Source organism: Ovis canadensis, chromosome 1 (genome assembly GCF_042477335.2).
Source record: "Ovis canadensis isolate MfBH-ARS-UI-01 breed Bighorn chromosome 1, ARS-UI_OviCan_v2, whole genome shotgun sequence".
Classification (NCBI taxonomy): Eukaryota; Metazoa; Chordata; class Mammalia; order Artiodactyla; family Bovidae; genus Ovis; species Ovis canadensis.
In genome coordinates, this window is record NC_091245.1 from 104,952,775 (window position 1) to 104,972,478 (window position 19,704).

At 44.8% G+C, this 19,704-nt stretch overlaps 1 protein-coding gene across 2 annotated transcripts in view; it reads left to right on the forward strand.

The window, feature by feature from the left end:
- The first annotated feature begins 1,018 nt into the window (after positions 1–1,018).
- Positions 1,019–19,704, forward strand: part of INTS3 (integrator complex subunit 3) — a 40,291-nt gene continuing 21,605 nt past the window's right edge. For both annotated transcript variants that reach the window (XR_011247015.1, XM_069542703.1), the window contains exons 1-5: positions 1,019–2,551; positions 13,061–13,144; positions 13,990–14,073; positions 18,742–18,855; positions 19,051–19,135. Coding sequence is in view for 1 of the 2 variants with exons in the window: in XM_069542703.1 (XP_069398804.1) it covers positions 2,408–2,551; positions 13,061–13,144; positions 13,990–14,073; positions 18,742–18,855; positions 19,051–19,135 (511 nt within the window). In the remaining variant the exon portion in view is untranslated. The remainder of the gene's footprint in view (positions 2,552–13,060; positions 13,145–13,989; positions 14,074–18,741; positions 18,856–19,050; positions 19,136–19,704) is intronic.

A 19,704-nucleotide genomic window follows, 5' to 3' on the forward strand; every position in this document is an offset into this window, starting at 1 on the left:
AATAACATTTTCAGTGCTATATGGTGATCGGGTCTATTAGCTACTAGTCTCAGCTTTGTGTTTTTATAAATTTTATAAGTATGCCTTTTTAGTCTTTACCCAAACCCTGTAATTCATCATTCTCTCTGAGGTAGGGAGATTCCTTCATTGTCAAACCCAAAAGTCTCTTGGGATTATTAGGCACTGATTTGTTTTTTTCTTTGATGGAGGAACTTTCTGCAGCACTGTATTTTCATTTTAATTTTTTCTTGATTCTAGGGCCTTATTATTTGATTCTTATTAATGGTAACTATAGCTTCCCCTGCCAAGGGAGGAAAAAAAAAAACACATTTTGCTATTTTTAACCTCAATTGCCTTCAACAGTGGGTGGATTTTGGCAAATGGAAGGTCCTTCCTTCTGGAAATCAGCTAGGTGGGGGCAGTATCAGGGAAGAGCTCAATTTCTCCACAAGAGAGGAGGGGAATATTATGAGGTTGTTAGATGGAATGAAGTTAATTTCCATGTTTTGATTTGGGAGAAAAAAATGGTCAGGATAGAAATACTAATTGAGCAAGAAGAAAGAAATCGTAAAACAATTTTATTAAAAAAAAAAAAAAGAAAACAACCAGAGAATTGTGGATATGTTTATGTATTTTTAAAAGTAGAGAAAGATATACAACAAATTAGTAACACTGATGACTCAAGAGAAGTGAGACTGGATGGGGTGAAAGGGAAAAAAGAGGGTTCCTTCTACTTTGCATTGTTATGAGTTTTTATTACAGGTTTTTAAATTATAATAATTTTAAAAATAAGTCTTGGGAAACTATATTGATTAGGTAGGGTGAGTCACATAATTTCTACTAAGGATTTGGGAAATTCAGGTGTCTGAGAGGGTAGTTTAGTATGATTAGAGAAGTGGCATGATGTTGAATGGGCTTGAATCCACTGTAATCCCTAAGGATATACTATATATATGTATATACACACACATACACACATACATAGGCCAGAGAAGAACAAATTCCAGAAACATTTCTAACAAAAAGCCTTTACTGACTGAATTATGGGACGGGAAAACAACGTCAAAAACAAGCTTCCACACTGGATTGCTAGGGGCAAATGCTGACACGAACACAGATAAAGCAGGACAATACAGAGCTTCCAGAAGCCTTTCTAATAATGAATCAGTGCACGATTCTAATGAGCGGTGTGCAAAAGTAGGTCCATGCTTTTATTTTTCCTCGGTGTCTGGCTGATAACTGCAGTTGCATGGACGCTTCCAATAGCTTGTGTGATAGATACTCTTAGCTCCGGGAGCTGGCTCCACACCATCCAACGGCATTTGCTCTGACACTGCTTAAGGGTTAGGGTTCTGCTCCTTGGCCCTGCTATGTCAATTCACAACTAGGATTCGGGTTTCTCAAAGCCACCTAGGGACGAACAGTGCCCTGGTTCCAGTACCACCCCAGCTTCTCAACGAGGGAGGAGAGGAGGGTGGAATCCAGCGCCGCGCACGCGCGTCAACCCACGCAGGCGCAGCCTCTCTCCTTCCTGATCTCCCACACCCACCTCCGGGAAGTCGTTCCGTCCCGCCCTCCGAGAGCAGAAGAGGAATATGATTGGAGACTCTGGCTGTCCAGCAGACTGGTTTCTCTTCTGCTCTATACCATTGGCAGCCGGCGTGAAGGCCTGTGGGCCAACGTCGGCCTACTCCTTCGAGACCAAGAGCCACCGCGGAAGCCGCTATTGGCGGAGGCCGGGGACCGCGACTGCTCACTTCCGGCGCAGGCCTCCACGATTCCTCCCCCTCCCCCGCCGTCGCTCTTGGCCTTCCCACCCCCCGCCCTTCCACCATGGCCGCCTCTGTGTGGTGTAGGGAGAAGCTGGTCGTCCGTGTCCTCCTATAGCGCTTACTGCCTCACCCTCACCCCCTGGGGGCCGGAACCAAAGGAACCTCGCTCCCCAATCCTTGGGGCATCAGCCAGGAAGGATTCCTACCCCCTACTTCATGGGCAGGACTCCTTCCCTCCCCCCCCCCCCCCACCTCCTGAGGTAGAAACTTAAGGTTTTCCCAGCTTCTCTTAGGATCAGAAGCCAGAAAGGGCGCCTTTTCCATTTCTTCAGGGACAGAAGCCTCTCCTACACTTCCCGTAGGGGCTCAGACCCTTAGCCCTGCATACTTAGGAGCTAACGGCGTTTCCTCAGCACTGCCAGTCCAGAGGCACGACCTAGAGGCCCGCCTGCCTTCGCCTCCTGCACAGGAGCGCCCTCTCGGAGAGGAGGGACGAGTGCAGAGGCCAGGGACCCTCATCCCCTGCCCCTCCCTTGTCCCTCTTGCCTCCCAGTCCTTGTCAGTCCTAGATTTCCCGTTTCTAGGACTTCCTACCCATCCACTCCCGGGCCTTTTCCCGTCTCCCGGCGGCAGCCATGGAGTTACAGAAGGGAAAGGGGGCAGCAGCAGCTGCTGCTTCGGGAGCAGCGGGAGGTGGAGGAGGAGCGGGAGCAGGAGCCCCAGGAGGGGGGAGGCTGCTACTTTCAACCAGTTTGGATGCCAAGGATGAGTTAGAGGAGGTAGGTGTGGGGGGTGGGGAAGGGAGTTAAGAAATGGGGTTGAGGAGGGATACTGGAGCGGATATGGGGTGGGGGTGGGGGAGGAGGCCTTAAAGTTTTTTCTAAGACAACACAAACACTGCTCCTGACTTCCTGCTCCTGAAGGAAGAAGTGTGGGCCAACTTCCTGGACAGGTTGTCATAGCAACAGCAGCCACTACTGTGAAATGGGTGGGGGTGGGGGCGTGTTGATGAGGAAGGAATATATCATCCAGATCTACTGGATTTATTTTTGACATTGCTTTCACATATAGGCCACAGCTATAATTAATATTTAACCCTGTTTCAATCGGGTCATAGATTGAGTAATGTATGTGTGTGTAGGTGCTTTGAGGGGTTGGTTTGATAGGAGCTTGCACTAGACCTTGGAGCCTCCTCTTAGATAGTGTTGACTTCATTTATACCCTCAATTGCTGGTGATGTTAACTGGGCATGTAGAATGAGTGAAGACCTAAGGAAAAGTGAGTTGTATTTTGTTAGGAGTGAATGGGACCTAGGGCCCTGTCCACAACCAGATGGCACACACACAAGGGAGGGAACATACAGATGCTGAGAAAGAGGGTAGGGTGAGGCGATGCCTTGGGCCCGAATAGGGATTTTAGACTACTGAATAATTGACCCCCCAGTTGTTCCTCTTGCCCTGTCCCTGACAATCCAGAGTTTATCATTTATCCCTTTCCTGTGACCGTAAAGCGTCTGTCTGCAATTCAGGAGACCTGGGTTCGATCCCTGGGTTGGGAAGATCCCCTGGAGAAGGAAATGGCAGCCCACTCCAGTATTCCTGCGTGGGAAATCCCATGGACAGCGGAGCCTGGTAGGCTGCTGTCCATGGGGTCTCAGAGTCAGGCACGACTGAGCGACTTCACTTCATACATGAAGAAACATCCTTAGGAATATGAGACTGAGAAGTGTGACATGATTGCTGGATTGTTTGTAAGACCTGATACATTCAACTCAGTGGTTATCCGGGAACGGGACGAGTAAATTATTACGCCCTGTTTCTTCACGGGCAATTTTCTGCTTCTGACTTTGTCACGGCTCTTGATCAAATGTTAGAGGGTGGTCAAGCAGATAGGTGGAATTCATACTGTAAGTTTGAAGAAATGTAGGTTCAGATCCAGGATGGCAGAACACATGCAGAAATGAGCTTTGTCAATCAAGAAGCACCTGGACAGCAACCTTGTGGGTTATCCATCAGATATGTCTGTTCACAGACAGGCTTCCATCATGCTTCTCCCTTGTAATTCTGTATGAGGTGAATCAGAGTTTGTCTTCTCCTGTTGTTATCAGCTAAGGTAAATCCAATTAGGAACATAAATAATGCTTCTATTTTTTGAGTGCTACCTGTTGCGCTAACAAGGCAGATAACAATGCTAAAAGTAATGTATTCCCGAAACAAATACAAATGACTTTGCCAGGATTGCCTGGCATTTTAAATTATCTACATGTTTAGAAATGGCCACTGTCATTGTCAAAGTATTTATTGAGCCCTGGGTTCTAGCGCTAGACCTCTAGAATTGTAGCAAGAAAATCATTGATTACCTTTGATCACTGCACCAGTTGGGTGGAGGGGAAAAGACCCCAAGGGTAGTGAAACCCTTGTTTATTTCCCACCCTGATTGCCGGAAGGGTCATCCTGTTCTAATTTGTACCACAGCATCCTATTCCCTGAGGAGTGACATGTTTGCTAGCAAGTGAAATAATATGGTAAAAGGGGATCTCATAAGAGACAAAGCATTTATTTTCTTGCTTTTTTGGACTGTCTGAGAGTGAACTTTCAGCTGTTTCCAGAGAGAAGGGGGAGGGAGGGTCTCCTTTTTTTCTTGATATCCTTTGTGCTGTCGATGTTTCTCATCTTGTCTTGGCCTTCCTCCTTTCCTTCTATGCCCTTTGTCCTTTGCATCTGAATTTTCCAACATGCCTTGCCAGTTTTTAACCTCAAGTGCGGCTCCCACTAGATCAGAGTGACTAAGGTTAAGACTTACTGGCTTCTTCCCCTGGGTCTCGTCACGCATCTCCGCACTCAAAACCTAGTATTGACTGATCTCTGGTGGTTCTGGCTTGGTTGTTTCCAGCATAGTCCCACCTATTGCCCAGGAACACAGTAGGGAGACCCAAGGCCAGCCTTCCAGAGCTTATCATCTAAAGACTGAGTTAACACTCACAAGAAAGGTAAAAACAAAAACCCAGTGAGGGTTGTGAAGAGACCGGCGTCAGCTGGACGTGATGAGGAAAGGCCCCCCGAGGCCTGGAGTGTGAAGGGCTGGTGAGGAGCATCACAGGCCGGGCCTGTGACCCTTCTGCCCAAGGGACCATTTGTCGTATGCTTTCTTCTCTTTGGCCCTGTTCTTTTCTTTGAATGGGGAATTCTTGCCCATCCCCATCCAGATTTGAGGAATGAGATAAAAATAGTGCCAAAGATTGGAGGCGTTTAGAACACGTAGCTCCTAATCTCACAGGCCTTCAAAGCTCCTGGTCACTCCTCTGTGGAGAAGGACCCTGTCTACTTTGAAGCAAGGCTAAAGGCAGGAGCTGTGGCTCAAACAAGTTGGAACCTCCTCTTAAGCTCTGGACAGGTCTCAGTTTTGCATTTGGTTAGAGGTATGTCCCTTCCAGGTTTTCTCTCAGGCTCATCCAGTCTGTGAAGATTCTCCAGGGAATGGGCTTTGAGTCATTTCTGATTTTTTCCCCTTAAATCCTCATTTCACTTACAGTGACTCTCGGTTGTAGAATACTTGGAACCCAGTTTGTTCAGTTAACTCTTTACTAATGTGAGTCCTTGGGGGTTTTGTAGGTCAGATCATATCTTTTCCTTAAGCCTTTGAATTTTAGTCTCCGAAGGCCACTGACTTCTCATAAGGGGACAGTATTTAAGTATTTACTATTGTTATTGTTTAGTCGCTAAGTCATGTCCGACTCTTTGTGACCCCATAGACTGACCCACTCCAGTGTTCTTGCCTGGAGAGTCCCAGGGACGGCGGAGCCTGGTGGGCTGCCGTCTACGGGGTCACACAGAGTCGGACACGACTGAAGTGACTTAGCAGCAGCAGCAGACTATACCCCTGTTCATGGAATTTCCCAGGCAAGAATAGTGGAGTGGGTTGCCGTGTCCTTCTCCAGGGGATCTTCCCAACCCAGGGATCAAACCTGAGTCTCCTGCTTGGCAGGCGGATTCTTTACCATGAACAACCTGGGAAGCCATTAAATAATATAATTTTTAGCAAACTGGATGTTACCTGGAGGAAGGAGGAGACACTGGGAGGTAAGAGCAATCCTCAGACTTTAGTCTCCAGCTTCAGGTATATACTTGCAGACTAGAAGGCCTCCCTGCTTTCCACCCGCTCTCCATCTGCTTCTGTCATGGAAACCATGGTAAGGTAGTCTTAGTACTAGAAAAGTTATTTTAGAAGCTCCTAGAGGTGGTAAATATTCACTCAACTCTCTGAGGTGATGTCGTTAAGGGCTTCCTCTGAACAGTCATTCTGCCAGCAGTTATTGGCAACTGCACGTGTGGTTCCGTCTTTACTAAGGGCCTCGGTTGTCTGAGGGGAAGAAGGGGTACTACTGCTTGATTGTAGGGATCTGGCTTTCTACAGCCCTCTGAGATGTGGTCCTCCAGTCACTCTGAATGATTTGTAATTAGTTCACTCATCTGTTTGGGAAAGTAACTTCTGTAGTTCAAGAAAAGCAGTATCCTTTATATATTTCTATTGCCTGGGAAGAACCAACCCTCATATTTCTTTCCTCATGGCTTTTATTCACCCATCCAATTCTGGACTCTGCCATTTTCTACATGCTTAGTTAGGCCTCCCTGTTGCAAGATGCCAGTTTTCTTTCTTGACTCGGCAGTGACCCATAGAAATGACTCAGACCTCTGAATGGAGCTTAGATATCGAGGAGGGCCCTAGAGAAACGTGGTTCAGTCCAAGGTCTCTGTGTTACATCACAGGGAGAAACAAGGCCAGCCCTCCAGCTTTGCTCCAGGATCTTGGTGCAGGGTCCTTCTGTGTCCAACTCTTTCCTCTTCTCTCACGGAAGGCAAAAGTAGGAGAGGAAGTTTTTCAACCTGGTTAGGGATTGTGGTGTCCTGTGTGGTGTTGGAGAAGACTCTTGAGAGTCCCTTGGACTGCAAGGAGATCCAACCAGTCCATTCTAAAGGAGATCAGCCCTGGGTGTTCTTTGGAAGGAATGATGCTAAAGCTGAAACTCCAGTACTTTGGCCACCTCATGCAAAGAGTTGACTCATTGGAAAAGACTCTGATGCTGGGAGGGATTGGGGGCAGGAGGAGAAGGGGACGACAGAGGATGAGATGGCTGGATGGCATCACCGACTTGATGGACGTGAGTTTGAGTAAACTTGGATATGTTGATGGACAGGGAGGCCTGGCGTGCTGCGATTCATGGGGTCGCAAAGAGTCGGACACGACTGACTGAACTGAACTGTGTAGGGCTCAGGTTTCAGGAGTCTCTGAGGACATGCCATTAAAAGTAGTGGCAGGGAGCATTGAAGGGTTGTCTCGTCCTCATGGATTCAGTTGTGTGATCGCTGAGCTTCTTCACAGATGAATAGAGTGATTCAACTGAGGCTATATGCTAGGTGCTTTCACATATGTTAACCTTGTTTAATCCCCAAAGCAACTTTATATGGGCTCTGTCTCTAATCTTTTTAGCTAAGAAAACCAGCGTATTATAAATAAAAGGCTAAGTAAGTTTTGGTAATTTAGGTAATTCACCTAAGATTAGCCCAAGGCTTACAAGTACTGGAGGGAGTCTCCTGGTCCTTGCTTGTCCATTGGCTCCACAGCCAGCTGCTCTTTTGACTTTTCTTGCATCTCTGTTGATTCAGCAGAGATTTCTTCCTTTTTATCACAGTGATGTCTAGGATTTTATGATGCTGTTTTGCTGCCTGCTCACCATCTTCCTCCACTCTGAAACTGCTTATTAACCTAGGCCGGGTAGGCAGGGCCTCCCAGAGTACCCAGCAAGAACAGCCTGGATTTAGCAACTGGAGGAACTGATAACTGTCTTAGATGAAGAAGGATAAGACTTAAAAAGAGAAAATACAACCTGAGGTTATTTTCTTTCCTCCCTTTACAATATAGGAGCTGGACTAGGTAATGATGGATCTCAGAGTTTGTGGGAGAGGCGGGTTGTGAGATTTACAGCTCAGCTTTTCATGTGATCTCACAGCTCCTTTCCACAAGTACACAGGTGCTGTTGATTAAGGCTGAGCACTCTGATGTGACCTAATTTGGAGGATAGTCAGACCTGATGTTGGACAGTGACGTTGTCAAACCTGAGCAGCTTTGAGCCTAATTTAGGTTGAATTTTTTTGGCTCTGGAAGCTCCTTGCCTTAATACTCAGTTCTACTCTGCTCTTAGGTAGGGATGGTAGACAACCTCAGGAAGATGGTCAAAGGAGAAGGATGATGGTCTTTCATTCCTGGACCTCTTTCCTTTGTCCTTATTTGTCAGTAGTTCTCAATAAGATGTTTTAAAAGACTTAGGAAGTAGTTTAGGTAGTTTAGGAAGAGGCTCACTGACTAATATGAGATACACTTTGTCAATAATTTCTTTATCCTTAGTATTAAATGCTTTGAAACAGGATCTGTGACTTAAAATCTCCTTAGAATTTTTAGCACATACTATGTTATAGAGTTTTCCTTTATAATTAAGAATGGTCCTTGGTGTACGCTGGTGCTAAGTTGCTTCAGTCATGTCCAACTCTTTGCGACCCCTCTGGGCTGTAACCTGCCAGGCTCCTCTATCCATGGGATTCTCCAGCCAAGAATACTGGAGGGGGTTGCCATTGCCTTCCTCCAGGGGATCTTCCCGATCTGACCCAGGGATCAAACCCTTCTTTTAAAAAAAAAATTATTTTAATTGGAGGCTAATTACTTTACAACATTGTAGTGATTTTTGCGGTACACTGACATGAATCAGTTATGGGTGTACATGTGTCCCCCATCCTGAACCCCTCTCCCACCTCCCTCGCCATCCCATCCCTCAGGGTAGTCCCAGGGCACCGTCTCATGCATAGAACCTGGACTGGCGATCTGTTTCACATATGGTAATATACATCTTTCAATTCTATTCTCTCAAATCACCCCGCCCTCGCCTTTTCCCACAGAGTCCAAAGTCTGTTCTTTGCATCTGTGTCTCTTTTGCTGTCTTGCATATAGGGTCATCGTTGCCATCTTTCTAAATTCCGTATATATATGCATTAGTATGCTGTATTGGCGTTTTTCCTTCTGACTTACTTCTGTCTGTATAATAGGCCCCAATTTCATCCACCTCATTAGAACTAAAATGCATTCTTTTTAATAGCTGAGTAATATTCCATTGTGTAAATGTACTACAACTTTCTTATCCATTCATCTGCCGATGGACGTCTAGGTTGCTTCCATGTCCTGGCTATTATAGACGGTGCTGCGATGGACACTGGGGTACACGTGTCTCTTTCAGTCTGGGTTCCTCGTGAGCCCTTGTGCTTTACGTCGTCTTCGGCATTGGCAAGCGGGTGCTTCACCACTAGCCCCGCCTGGATTTTAGTGTCCTCACCTTTGTTTCACTGGACACCCTGGGAGCTTTAGTTTGGCCTTTTGTTCTCCACTAGTTCTTTTCTTTCTTATGCTCACCTTTTTTTTTTTTTCAAGTTTATTTTTTACGTTTTTGGAGGGACATCTCAACCATGAAAAAGTAGAGAGAGTAGTGTAGCCGCCCTGGAACAATCACTCTGCTTCAGTACTTACCAGTACATGGCGGCCTTGTATCTCCCTTTAGTCTCCTCAGGATTATTTTGAGGCAAACCCAAGGTATATAATTTCATCTGTAGGTATTTCATATATATGTCTGTGAGAGATGGACTTTTCTCTTTTTAACATAACCACAATAGCATGCCTAAAATATTATTAATTCTTCAATGTAATAAAATCCTCATTGTTCAAATTGACTGTTTCATAAATCCCTTTTTTTTTTTTAAGATTTTTTTTTTTTGCCTTAAGTCATGTGCTTTACTGGGTTTCTTGTTTTGGGGTTTTTTTTGGGGGGCTGTGTGGCATGGCTTGTGGGATCTTAGTTCCTGGACCAAGGCTTGTACCTGGGCCCACAAGCATCAAAGCAGAGACTCCCAGGGAATTCCCATAAACTCTTTTTATAAGTGGTTTTTTCAGATCAGTAATCAGACAAAGAACACACATTTGTTGCATTCAGTTGACATGTCCCTTTAATTTCCTAATAACAGTTTTAAAATAATTTCAAACTTATAGAAAAACTATTAAGACCTAGAACTCTCATACTCTTCTTCTGGACTCACCAGTTAACATTGCTGCATTTGCTTTTCATTTTGTATACATATTGTTTTAACCTTTTGAGAATCAGCTGCAGCTGCATGCCACTTAAGATTTAAATACTTCCAGGAGTATTTCCTAAGAACAAGAGTCTCAGTTACATAATCCCTGTTTTATTATCTAAACTGGAACATTTAACATCAGTATGTTAATATTACTTACAGTACATATTCACATTTTACCAGTTGTCCCAATAATGTCCATTATAGCAGCCCAGAATCACATGCTGAATTTAGGTGTACTGTCTCTTTTATTCTTAGTCCTGTCTCTGTCCTTCACCTTAAACACTTTAACAAGCCAGGTATTTTATAGAATCTCTGAATTTGGGTTGTCTGAAATTTCAGCTGTCAGTTTGTCTTGTTACTTGGGATACTAACTCTGATTGCTTGGTTAAGATGTTATCCTCCAGAATTCCCTTCAGTTATTTTCTCTTTGATTAATAAGTATTTTGAGCCTATGTGACTATATACTCTTGTGAAAGTTTCACCTCTAGTTTTAGCGTTAATGATATTTCCCTGAATCAGTTATTACTTCCATCAGTCCTTCTGTGTTTTTAGTTAGCATTCCACTATAAGGAAGAGCTTTCCCTTCTTTGTTTGTCATGTGTGTATGTATCTATCAGCATGGATTCGTGGGTCCTTATTCTGTTCAAGGAGTTGTCATTTTAAGTCTTTTTTTTTTTTTTTTTTGGCCTGCCACATGGATTGTGGGATCTAAGTTCTCCAACCATGGATCAAACTCAGGCCCTGGTAGTAAAAGCGCCAAGTCCTAACCCGTGGACTGCCAGAGAATTCACTTAAGCCTCATCTAATACATGAGGTTCCCCTCCCCCACTTTTCCCCTTGTAATTTAAATGTTAAAGAAACCAGGAAGCCTGTCATGGTTTACACTTTCTGGATTTTGCTGATGATACCCCCATGGTGACTTGGCTTGTAAACTAGTAGTTAGATCTGGAGATGTGTTGTTGTTCAGTCGCTCAGTTATGATCCCATGGACTGCAGTACGCCAGGCTACCCTGTCCTTCAATATCTCCCAGAGTTTGCACAAACTCACATCCATTGAGTCAGTGATGCCATCCAACCAGCTCATCCTCTGCCACCCCTTCTCCCTTTGCCCTCAATCTTAGCATCAGGGTCTTCTCCAATGAGTCGGCTCTACCCATCAGATGGCCAAAGTATTGGAGCTTCAGCTTCAGCATCAGCCTTTCCAATAAATATTCAAGGTTGATTTCCTTTAGGATTGACTGGTTTTATCTCCTTGCTGTCCAAGGGACCCTCAAGAATCTTCTCCAACAAACACCACAGTTCAAAAGCATCAATTCTTCGGCGCTCAGCCTTCTTTATGGTCCAGCTCTATCTAACATCTGTACATGATTACTGGAAAAACCATAGCTTTGACTATACAGACCTTTGTCGGTAAAGTGATGTCTCTGCTTTGTAATACACTGTCTAGGTTTGTTACAGCTTTCCTTCCAAAGAGCAAGCATCTTTTTAATTTCATGGCTGCAGTCACTGGCCACAGCAATTTTGGAGCCCAAGGAAAGGAAATCTGTCTCTGCTTCCATTTTTTCCCCTTCTGGTTGCCATAAAGTAATGGGACCAGAAGCCAGGATCTTGCTTTTTATCGTGTTGAGTTTCAAGCAAGCTTTTCATACTCCTTTCACCCTCATTAAGAGGCTCTTTAGTTCCTCTTCACTTTCTGCCATTAGAGTGGTATTATCTGCATATCAGAGGTTGTTGATACTTCTGGCAGTCTTGATTCCACTTGGTGATTCATCCAGCCCAGCATTTCACATGATGTGCTCTGTACAGAAGTTAAATAAGCAGAGTGACAGTATGCACCCTTGTCGTACTCCTTTCTCAATTTTGAACCAATCAGTTCTTCCCTGTCCAGTTCTAACTTGCTTCTTGACCTCATAAGTTTCTGAGGAGACAGGTAAGGTGGTCTGCTATGCCCATCTCTTGAAGAATTTTCCAGTTTATTGTGATCCACACAAAGGCTTTAGCATAGTCAGTGAAGCAGAAGTAGGTGTTTTTCTGGAGTTTTTGCTGTTTCTATGATCCAATGGATGTTGGCAATTTGATCTCTGATTCCTTTGCCTTTTCTAAATCCAGCTTGTATATCTGAAAGTTCTTGGTTCACGTACTGTTGAAGCCTAGCTTGGAGAATTTTGAGCGTTACCTTACTAGCCTGTGAAATGAGTGCAGTTGTGCTGTAGTTTGAACATTCTTTGGCATTGCCCTTCCTGGGGATTGGAATGGAAATTGAACTTTTCCAGTCCTGTGGCCACTGCTGAGTTTTCCAGATTTGCTGGCATATTAACAGTGTCATCTTTTAGGATTTGAAATGGTTCAGCTGGAATTCCATCACCTCCACAGCTTTGTTTGCAGTAATGCTTCCTAAAGCCCACTTGACTTCACACTCCAGGATATCTGGCTCTAGATGAATGATCACACCATTGTGGTTATCCTGGTCATTAAGGCATTTTTTGTATAGTTCTTCTATGGGTTCTTGTCACTTTTTCTTAATCTTTTCTGCTTGTGTTAGGTCCTTACTGTTTCTGCCCTTTTTCATGCCCATCATTGCATGAAATGTTCCTGTTCCCTTGATAGCTCCAGCTTTCTTGAAGAGATCTCTAGTCTTTCCCATTCTGTTGTCCTGTTCTGTTTCTTTGCATGCATTGTTCATTGAAGAACTTGTCTCTCCTTGCTATTCTCTGGAACTCTGCATTCCGTTGGTTATATCTTGCCCCTTTTCCCTTGCCTTTTGCTTCTCTTTTCTCAGCTATTTGTAAAGCCTCCTCAGACAACCACTTTGGCCTTCTTGAATTTCTTTTTCTTTGGGATGATTTTGATTACTGCCTCCTGTACAGTGTTACGAACCTCTGTCCATAGTTCTTCAGGCGCTGTTTATCGGATCTAATCCCAATGAGTAAATCCATTCATCACCTCCACTGTATAATCATAAGTGATTTGATTTAGGTCATACCTGAATGGCCTAGTGGTTTTCTCTATTTTGGAGATGTGACGTGATTTAAATTTTTAAAAAGCTTTTTTAGGACCAGAAATATGTCATAGGTGCTGGTATGAAGGCTTCTAAATTTTTTTCTCACCCCTTCACAGAGATTGGAAAGATGTATGAGCATTGTGACATCGATGACTACGGGTGTCTCCGAGAGAGAGGCCAATGATGCCCTCAATGCCTATGTGAGTATAATACTCTTTCTGAACCCATTTCTGCTGCTTTGAAAGCTTTCAGACATGATCAGAAAGATGGAAAGACTTCAGTGTTTAGGAGCTAGGGGTTGAAGCTAATGTCTCGGTTTCCTGAACCAGGCTTCCCAACTCCTCTCTGTCTTTCCTAATCTGGGAGTCCCATCTCGTGAAGCCTTGAAAGTGAAAGTGAAGTCGCTCAGTCGTGTCCGACCCTTTGCCACACCGTGGACTGTAGCCTACGAGGTTCCTCCATCCATGCAATTTTCCAGGCAAGAGTACTGGAGTGGGTTGCCTTAGGCATCATTAAATAACAACTTTAAAAGATAACTTACAGTTCTCTGGTGGCTAATTTTCTTTATAAATCATCCTCACATATTTGATCTTTTACATTTCTGAGGTTGAAGGATTTAAAGTAATACATGGAAAGGACTTAGAGTAGTTTCTGGCACACAGTGAATGTTCAATAAATATTTATTGTTAGTAAGTGTTCTTATTATGTCTTCACCTTACAGATACCAGGGGTTCAGTGATTTGCCCAAAGTCTTGAGTATGTTTCTTTGCGGCTCCCTCTCTACTGAAGGCTGTTAAGGTGTGGAGCAGGATTTCCCCCCCATTTCAAACACTTTATTTTCTGCCTCTGGCCTTCATCAAGCCTTGGAGAAAGCAGTATGGATCCATCCTTTCTCTCCACCTCTCTCCTAAAACAGATGCCCATCACTTTTAGCTGATGATTCTCCTTTGCAGGTTACTCAAGAGTCCCAAGTTTTCTGGGAGTAACCGTGCTTAAGAACTTTTCTCTTGAGTGACAACTAGTTTTTTCTTTTCTCTTATCCCAGGTATGCAAAGGCCCCCCACAACATGAGGAAATCTGCCTGGGCCTCTTCACCCTTGTCCTTACCGAACCAGCCCAAGCCCAGAAGGTAAGAAGACTCGCTACTCTGGCCCCATATTCCCTTCTCAGATACGATCTGAGAGAATGGTGGAACTTTTGGCTTAACTGGTTTAGTATCAGACCCTTGGACCAGGGCTGGATCATCTTGTTCTCCAAATATAGTAACTCCCTTTTCACTCAGTAAATGGGTCACTTTCTTACTAAAATCCTTTCTCTTCAGATCCTGAAGCTAAAAGGCAAGAAAATGCAGTTGTGAGAGTGAAAAGGGATTTAAAGAGTTTTAAATTGTAGATTTTTGAGTCAGGGCTGAAAGAATTGGGATTTAATCTGGAGACTGTGCTGGGTCTTTGTTGCTGCTCACAGGTTTTCTCTAGTTGCAGACAATAGGGGCTACCTTCTAGGTGTGGCACACAGGCTTAGTTGCCCCGAGGCATGTGGAATCTTCCTGGACCAAGGATCGAACCTATATTCCCTGCATTGGCAGGCAGATTTTTCACCCCTGGACCACCAGGGAAGTCCTAGAAAGCTTAATATTAGGTGATGCCATAATAATGTAGTGATTAAGAGAAGACTGGAATACATTGCAGTCAGACTTCCTGAGGAATACTGTATGAAAACTAGTCTGGAGTTCTTCACAAATGAAGAATCTTTTTTTATGTATTGATACTAATAGAATGGTTTAAGAGAGATCCTTCCTTGTGGTGAAGGCCTGAGCAGGATGTTCTCTTTGGACTCCATTCTTTCTGTAGTAAAGTAGCAAAATCTTGTCTTTTGCCTCTCTGGATTTCCGCTTTCTGTGTCCTTGAGTCTTGCATGATGGTTTGGAGACACTTGTCGTATCTGGCATTAACTGCGTGACACTAACAAAGAAGAGCTTGGTGTGGGGGAATTCAGTTTTCTCCTTACCCCTTCCTTGAACAAAGGGAGTGTGAAAGGAAACAATCATGCTGTGTCCAACATTGTGTTCAGCTCTATCCAGACATTTAATCTTCTCAGAAAGCCCATGTGAAACTGGCGTCTTTGTTCCCTTGCCCCAGACTGCTCTCAGTGCACCTGTAAGAAACCTAGAGGTTATCTGTTCAAGGAGAACCAACGGAACAGCATTCTTAGGGACAAGGACAGGATGCCCATGGTCCCCTGGCTTAGCTGCTTGTGGTCATGGCAAACCTGGGGTCAGGGTAGGTGGTAAGGGCAGCAAGTATTGACAAGTCCCTGGTTTCCCAGGCTATTTCTGGGCTGGGGCACTGTTGAGTTAAGTTGGCGTTTCATTTTCATAGCAAATTGATCTTTGAGAACCTTAAAGACAAATGAATGTCTCCAGTTTGGTGGTGTTAATCAGTAATGTGATCCACCCCAGCCTCACTGTTTGAAAGAAAGTGTTGACAAAGATGGGGGTGAAGGGTTGGGGTTAAGGCTTAGTTTTCTCTCATGTGAGTTTTTACACATGCAATTAAAACCTTATTTAGTCACCTCAGTGCAGATTCATCTAGTCTGCTGGTTTTATTTGTGTTTCAGATGAGATCTGAATCAGCTAGGGTAAATCAGTAAATCTCAGTGAAGAGGGCGGGCCCCCGTGGTATTTCTACCTCTTTGCCTGACCAGTCAGTGAGAGGTCATAGGGCTATGCATTATAAATGCTTATGATGTCATGAATTTGGCCATCCAGACATGGCAAGGCACTAGAGCACCTTGTCTTCTTTTTGCCCCATGAGCGTGGCCCAGGCCCTCACCTTGGGTCTCGTAGTTGGTTGACATGATTGGTTGCATCAGTTATTTTCACATGCTGCAGGTTTCCAAGCACATCCCCTACCTAGGAGCCTCTTCAGACAAAGTGGGTGGAGACTGGGAATTAGGAGAATACAGTTTTAGGCAAATGAGGAACTATCAGGTATGACTCATTCAGAGGCCTTGAGCCATATCAGAGAATGGGGGAAGAATCTGCCCCATCTCCTAGTACTTTATCCTTCTTCCTAAAAGGGTGATTGTCTTAGAGAATACTCTGTCTTGCAGAAGTTGTGGGTGGGCGTAACTGATAACTGATCCCAATGCATTGTTTTAGGCTTCAGTTTAAACCAAGGGGAGTGTTTCCTAAGGGTTTACTTGGAGTTAATTCTGTCCCTGGAACAGAAACTTAGTTAAGGAAAGAGCTGTCAGGTGTTGGCGGAGAGTGGAATAGACGTGGGGTGGATTTTGTTCCAGTTCTACCTTCCTAACTTGCAGCCTTGTGTTTATATTCTCTGGGTTTATTTCCTATTTGATGTCCAAACTGAATTGCTGGGAGCAGGCCGGGCTGGGGGACTGCAGTGTGGTGGGAGGCTAAGTTGAAGGCTTTAATTTCTGCTCCAGTTCTCTTAGGGGATATAGGTGATAGGAAAGGATTTAACATCGATGCCAAGGTCCTTCATCACCAAAGATACAACACCAGGCCCTGGCAGTTCTTGGTCCAGGTGCTTCTCTCGGCAGATAGCTCTAGAAAGAAAGTTGAGGGCTGTGAGGGCTGAGGCTGGAACATGACTGTTCCCAGCACAGAACAGGTATCCTACCTCAGCACCGTCCTGTCACCTTTCCTTTCTTTTGGGACCCTCTGTTTCCCGCTGAGTTTTTCCACCCATCTACTTATCTTCCAAGCCAGTCAGTGCACTGGCACAGAGCTTGGAGAGGCAGCTGGAAGCATCAAGAATATGATATGATGTGATCTTCCTGGTGCCCGGCTGCATGCATTACCAGCAGTTGTGGTTAATAAGGTCCCAGATGGAGCATGGAATTCGGCAGCCAGAACCTACTTGCTCCGTCTGACCCTGCGCCTCCTGAGGGCTGTCCTTCCCTGTCAGGGTCTCTTCTGCATTTCTGGGATTTCTGCTCTCCTTTGGGCAGAAGGAAACAGCTCCTCTCTTACTGGTTGTGCCTCTTCTTTGGCCTGACATGGGTCTGCCTTCTGCCTCTGCATCCCTCGTCCTCTGCCCATTCTGTGACTCACTCCTCTAGGGAAGGCTCCAGGGCTGAACCACATTTACTGACAAGCAAGTTGGCAGTGGTTCACTGGCTTCTCTTACCTCTTATTCCCTTGCTTGTACTTTTGATCTCCCAGCCCTCCCTCTGGCAGATGGAGTCAGAGGATAATCAAATTCTCCTTGGAGTATGAAAAGTTCATGGCACATGGGGGAATTCCTAAGTATTTGTATTTTCATCGGAATGCTTGTTTCGACTTAAGGGTAATAGAAGTGGAAGTAGGGTAGCTAATCTCTTAGGAGTCCCCAGACAACACCAAGTCCAGGGAGCAGCTGGTCGTGAGGGTTACTTCTCTCTTTCTCCTTTTTTAAAAAATGTTCATATATTTTTAAATTTTTTGGCCATGCCACACAGCATGTAGGATCTTAGTTCCCAGACCAGGGATCGAACCTGCACCCCCTGCATTGGAAGCTCCGAGTCTGAACCACTGGACGGACTGCCAGGGAAGTCCCGGAGTACTTCTCTTTTGAACACTTAGGATGAGCGAGTTTAGGAATGTAGTAGTCTCAAAGCCACTGTAAACTCTTAACCTCCATCCCCAGCAGCCTCTTCTCCTTTTAGTTATTTCTGATGATATGATAGTGTCTTTACGATTAAGAGCTTGGAATCTAGAGTTGGACTGCTGGGATTTGAATCTTCCTCTTATCTCAAATGTAACCTGGGGCAAGTTACTTTAACCTCTCTGTGCCTGTTTTCCTCATCTATAAAAATAGAGATGATAATAAATAGGGTGACTATGTGATTCAGATGCAGTAAATAGAATATAAAGTTTTCGCACAATGCCAATGCATGTTCCCTGTTATAATTGCTAGTATTATTGATGCTGTCCTTGCCACTGGCCATCTGAGGTTGTGAGATACTGCCTATCTATAATTTTGCCCTTTGTGCTGACAGCATAGAACCCAGCAGGCTGAGGAGATTACTAATGAGGTCCCCTAAGGTAGTCCTCCAGGAGTCTGGTCTCTTTAGAGAGACAGGGTGAGAGAAACAGAAGCTCTCAGAGGAAATTGGCATGCATTCCCTTACCTTATAGGACCCCTCCTTCTTTAGTGCTTGGCAGAAGCAAAGGGTAGCCTGTAGAAAAAAAGAAAGATGTTTCGTTAAGGAAGTTCGATTTGGGTCTACCCTTTCTTTCCGGGATCCTGGTCCATGGATCCTCTTTCCTTAATACTCCTAGCCCTTTGTTTCATCTGGCTGTGTCAGTACAAGTCTAAAAATCTCTTTGAGATCCTTTCTGGCCTGTTCAACCAAACCCATTCTGCAGTGACCTTTTACTGGCAGATGAAAAGCAGATGGCCTCCACCTGGTTTTGCTCAGCTGGTGGCTTCAAACAGTGTGACGCTTCCTAAGGAGGGAGGTAAGGGGACAGGGAGCCTTTCTTAGCAGGCTTTTCTGTCTTACTAGAATAACTCAGTTCCTTTTCCCCATCCTGAATGACAGAGCAAGGGATAGATTTGGGATGGTGGAGCCTATGGAAGGTTTGTGGAAAGTCTTTCCAGAGTGGAAAGTCTTGTGTTTTGGTCATTGAATGGTAAGCATGCCTTCTAGAGCAGAAAATTTTTCACTGCCACTTGTATCCCGTTGGTAGTATTTACGTTGGAGAGGCTAGAGGGCAGGGGGCCCCCTTTGAGTGGGGTCAGGAGCCTATCCTAGCTTGCTTGCTGCTCACAAACCTCACTTCTTACAGTGTTACCGGGACTTGGCTCTGGTGAGTCGTGACGGCATGAATATTGTTCTGAATAAAATTAACCAGATACTCATGGAGAAGTACTTGAAGTTGCAGGATACCTGCCGTACTCAGGTAAGGCCAGAAAGAAGAGAGAGATCCATCTCAGAGACATGACAGAGAATGGGTCCTCTCCTAACGGGAAGGGAAGGAGGAGTCAGGGGTAACACACCCCTGTCTTTGTACACCTAACTTATAAAATGACTGGATTAGACCCTTTCTCAAATGTATAGGCCCTTCTCTTCATACGTCTTTTTCTCTCTCCTTTAGTTGGTGTGGTTGGTACGGGAACTAGTGAAGAGTGGGGTTCTGGGAGCCGATGGTGTTTGCATGACGTTCATGAAGCAGATTGCCGGTGAGTTGGATGGCAAGAGCATAAAGAAGAAGTATGCAGTATGCCTAAGTCCAGGCCGTGGAGGATGATTGAGTGCCTAAGGGGCTTGATTCCTGGATTGTTTATATTCTTTCCTTTTGACCCAGGCATCTTCTGGGCACATATGTTCCACAAAGAAATTGAAAAATTACGGGGGGCCTTTTGAAGCGATAAGTCTTGCCTCATTTTCCTTCCTGCCAAACTTGAGGCCTGATATAGAATATTTAGCCTGTTGTTGGCCTGTTGTAACCAATCGTCACTCTGGGGTTTCGTGGCCTATTGGATCAGGAAGAATCTGGAAGGAATGGGGGAGAAGTAAGGGTAAAATAACTGGTTCTCATCTCACTGTACTCTCAGAGCCCCCGACATCTTCTCTGGCTCCACCTCAATGTCCTAAATACTTAGGGCCAGTTTGAGGGACAGACTGTGTCACAGAACAGACCCTGACATTTAGGCTTCGTTATCTTCTTGGCATCAGAGACATCTCTCTGAACCACTGATTATCCAAGAGTCCTGCCCCTGCTACTTCTGTTCCCAAGATTACATGTGTT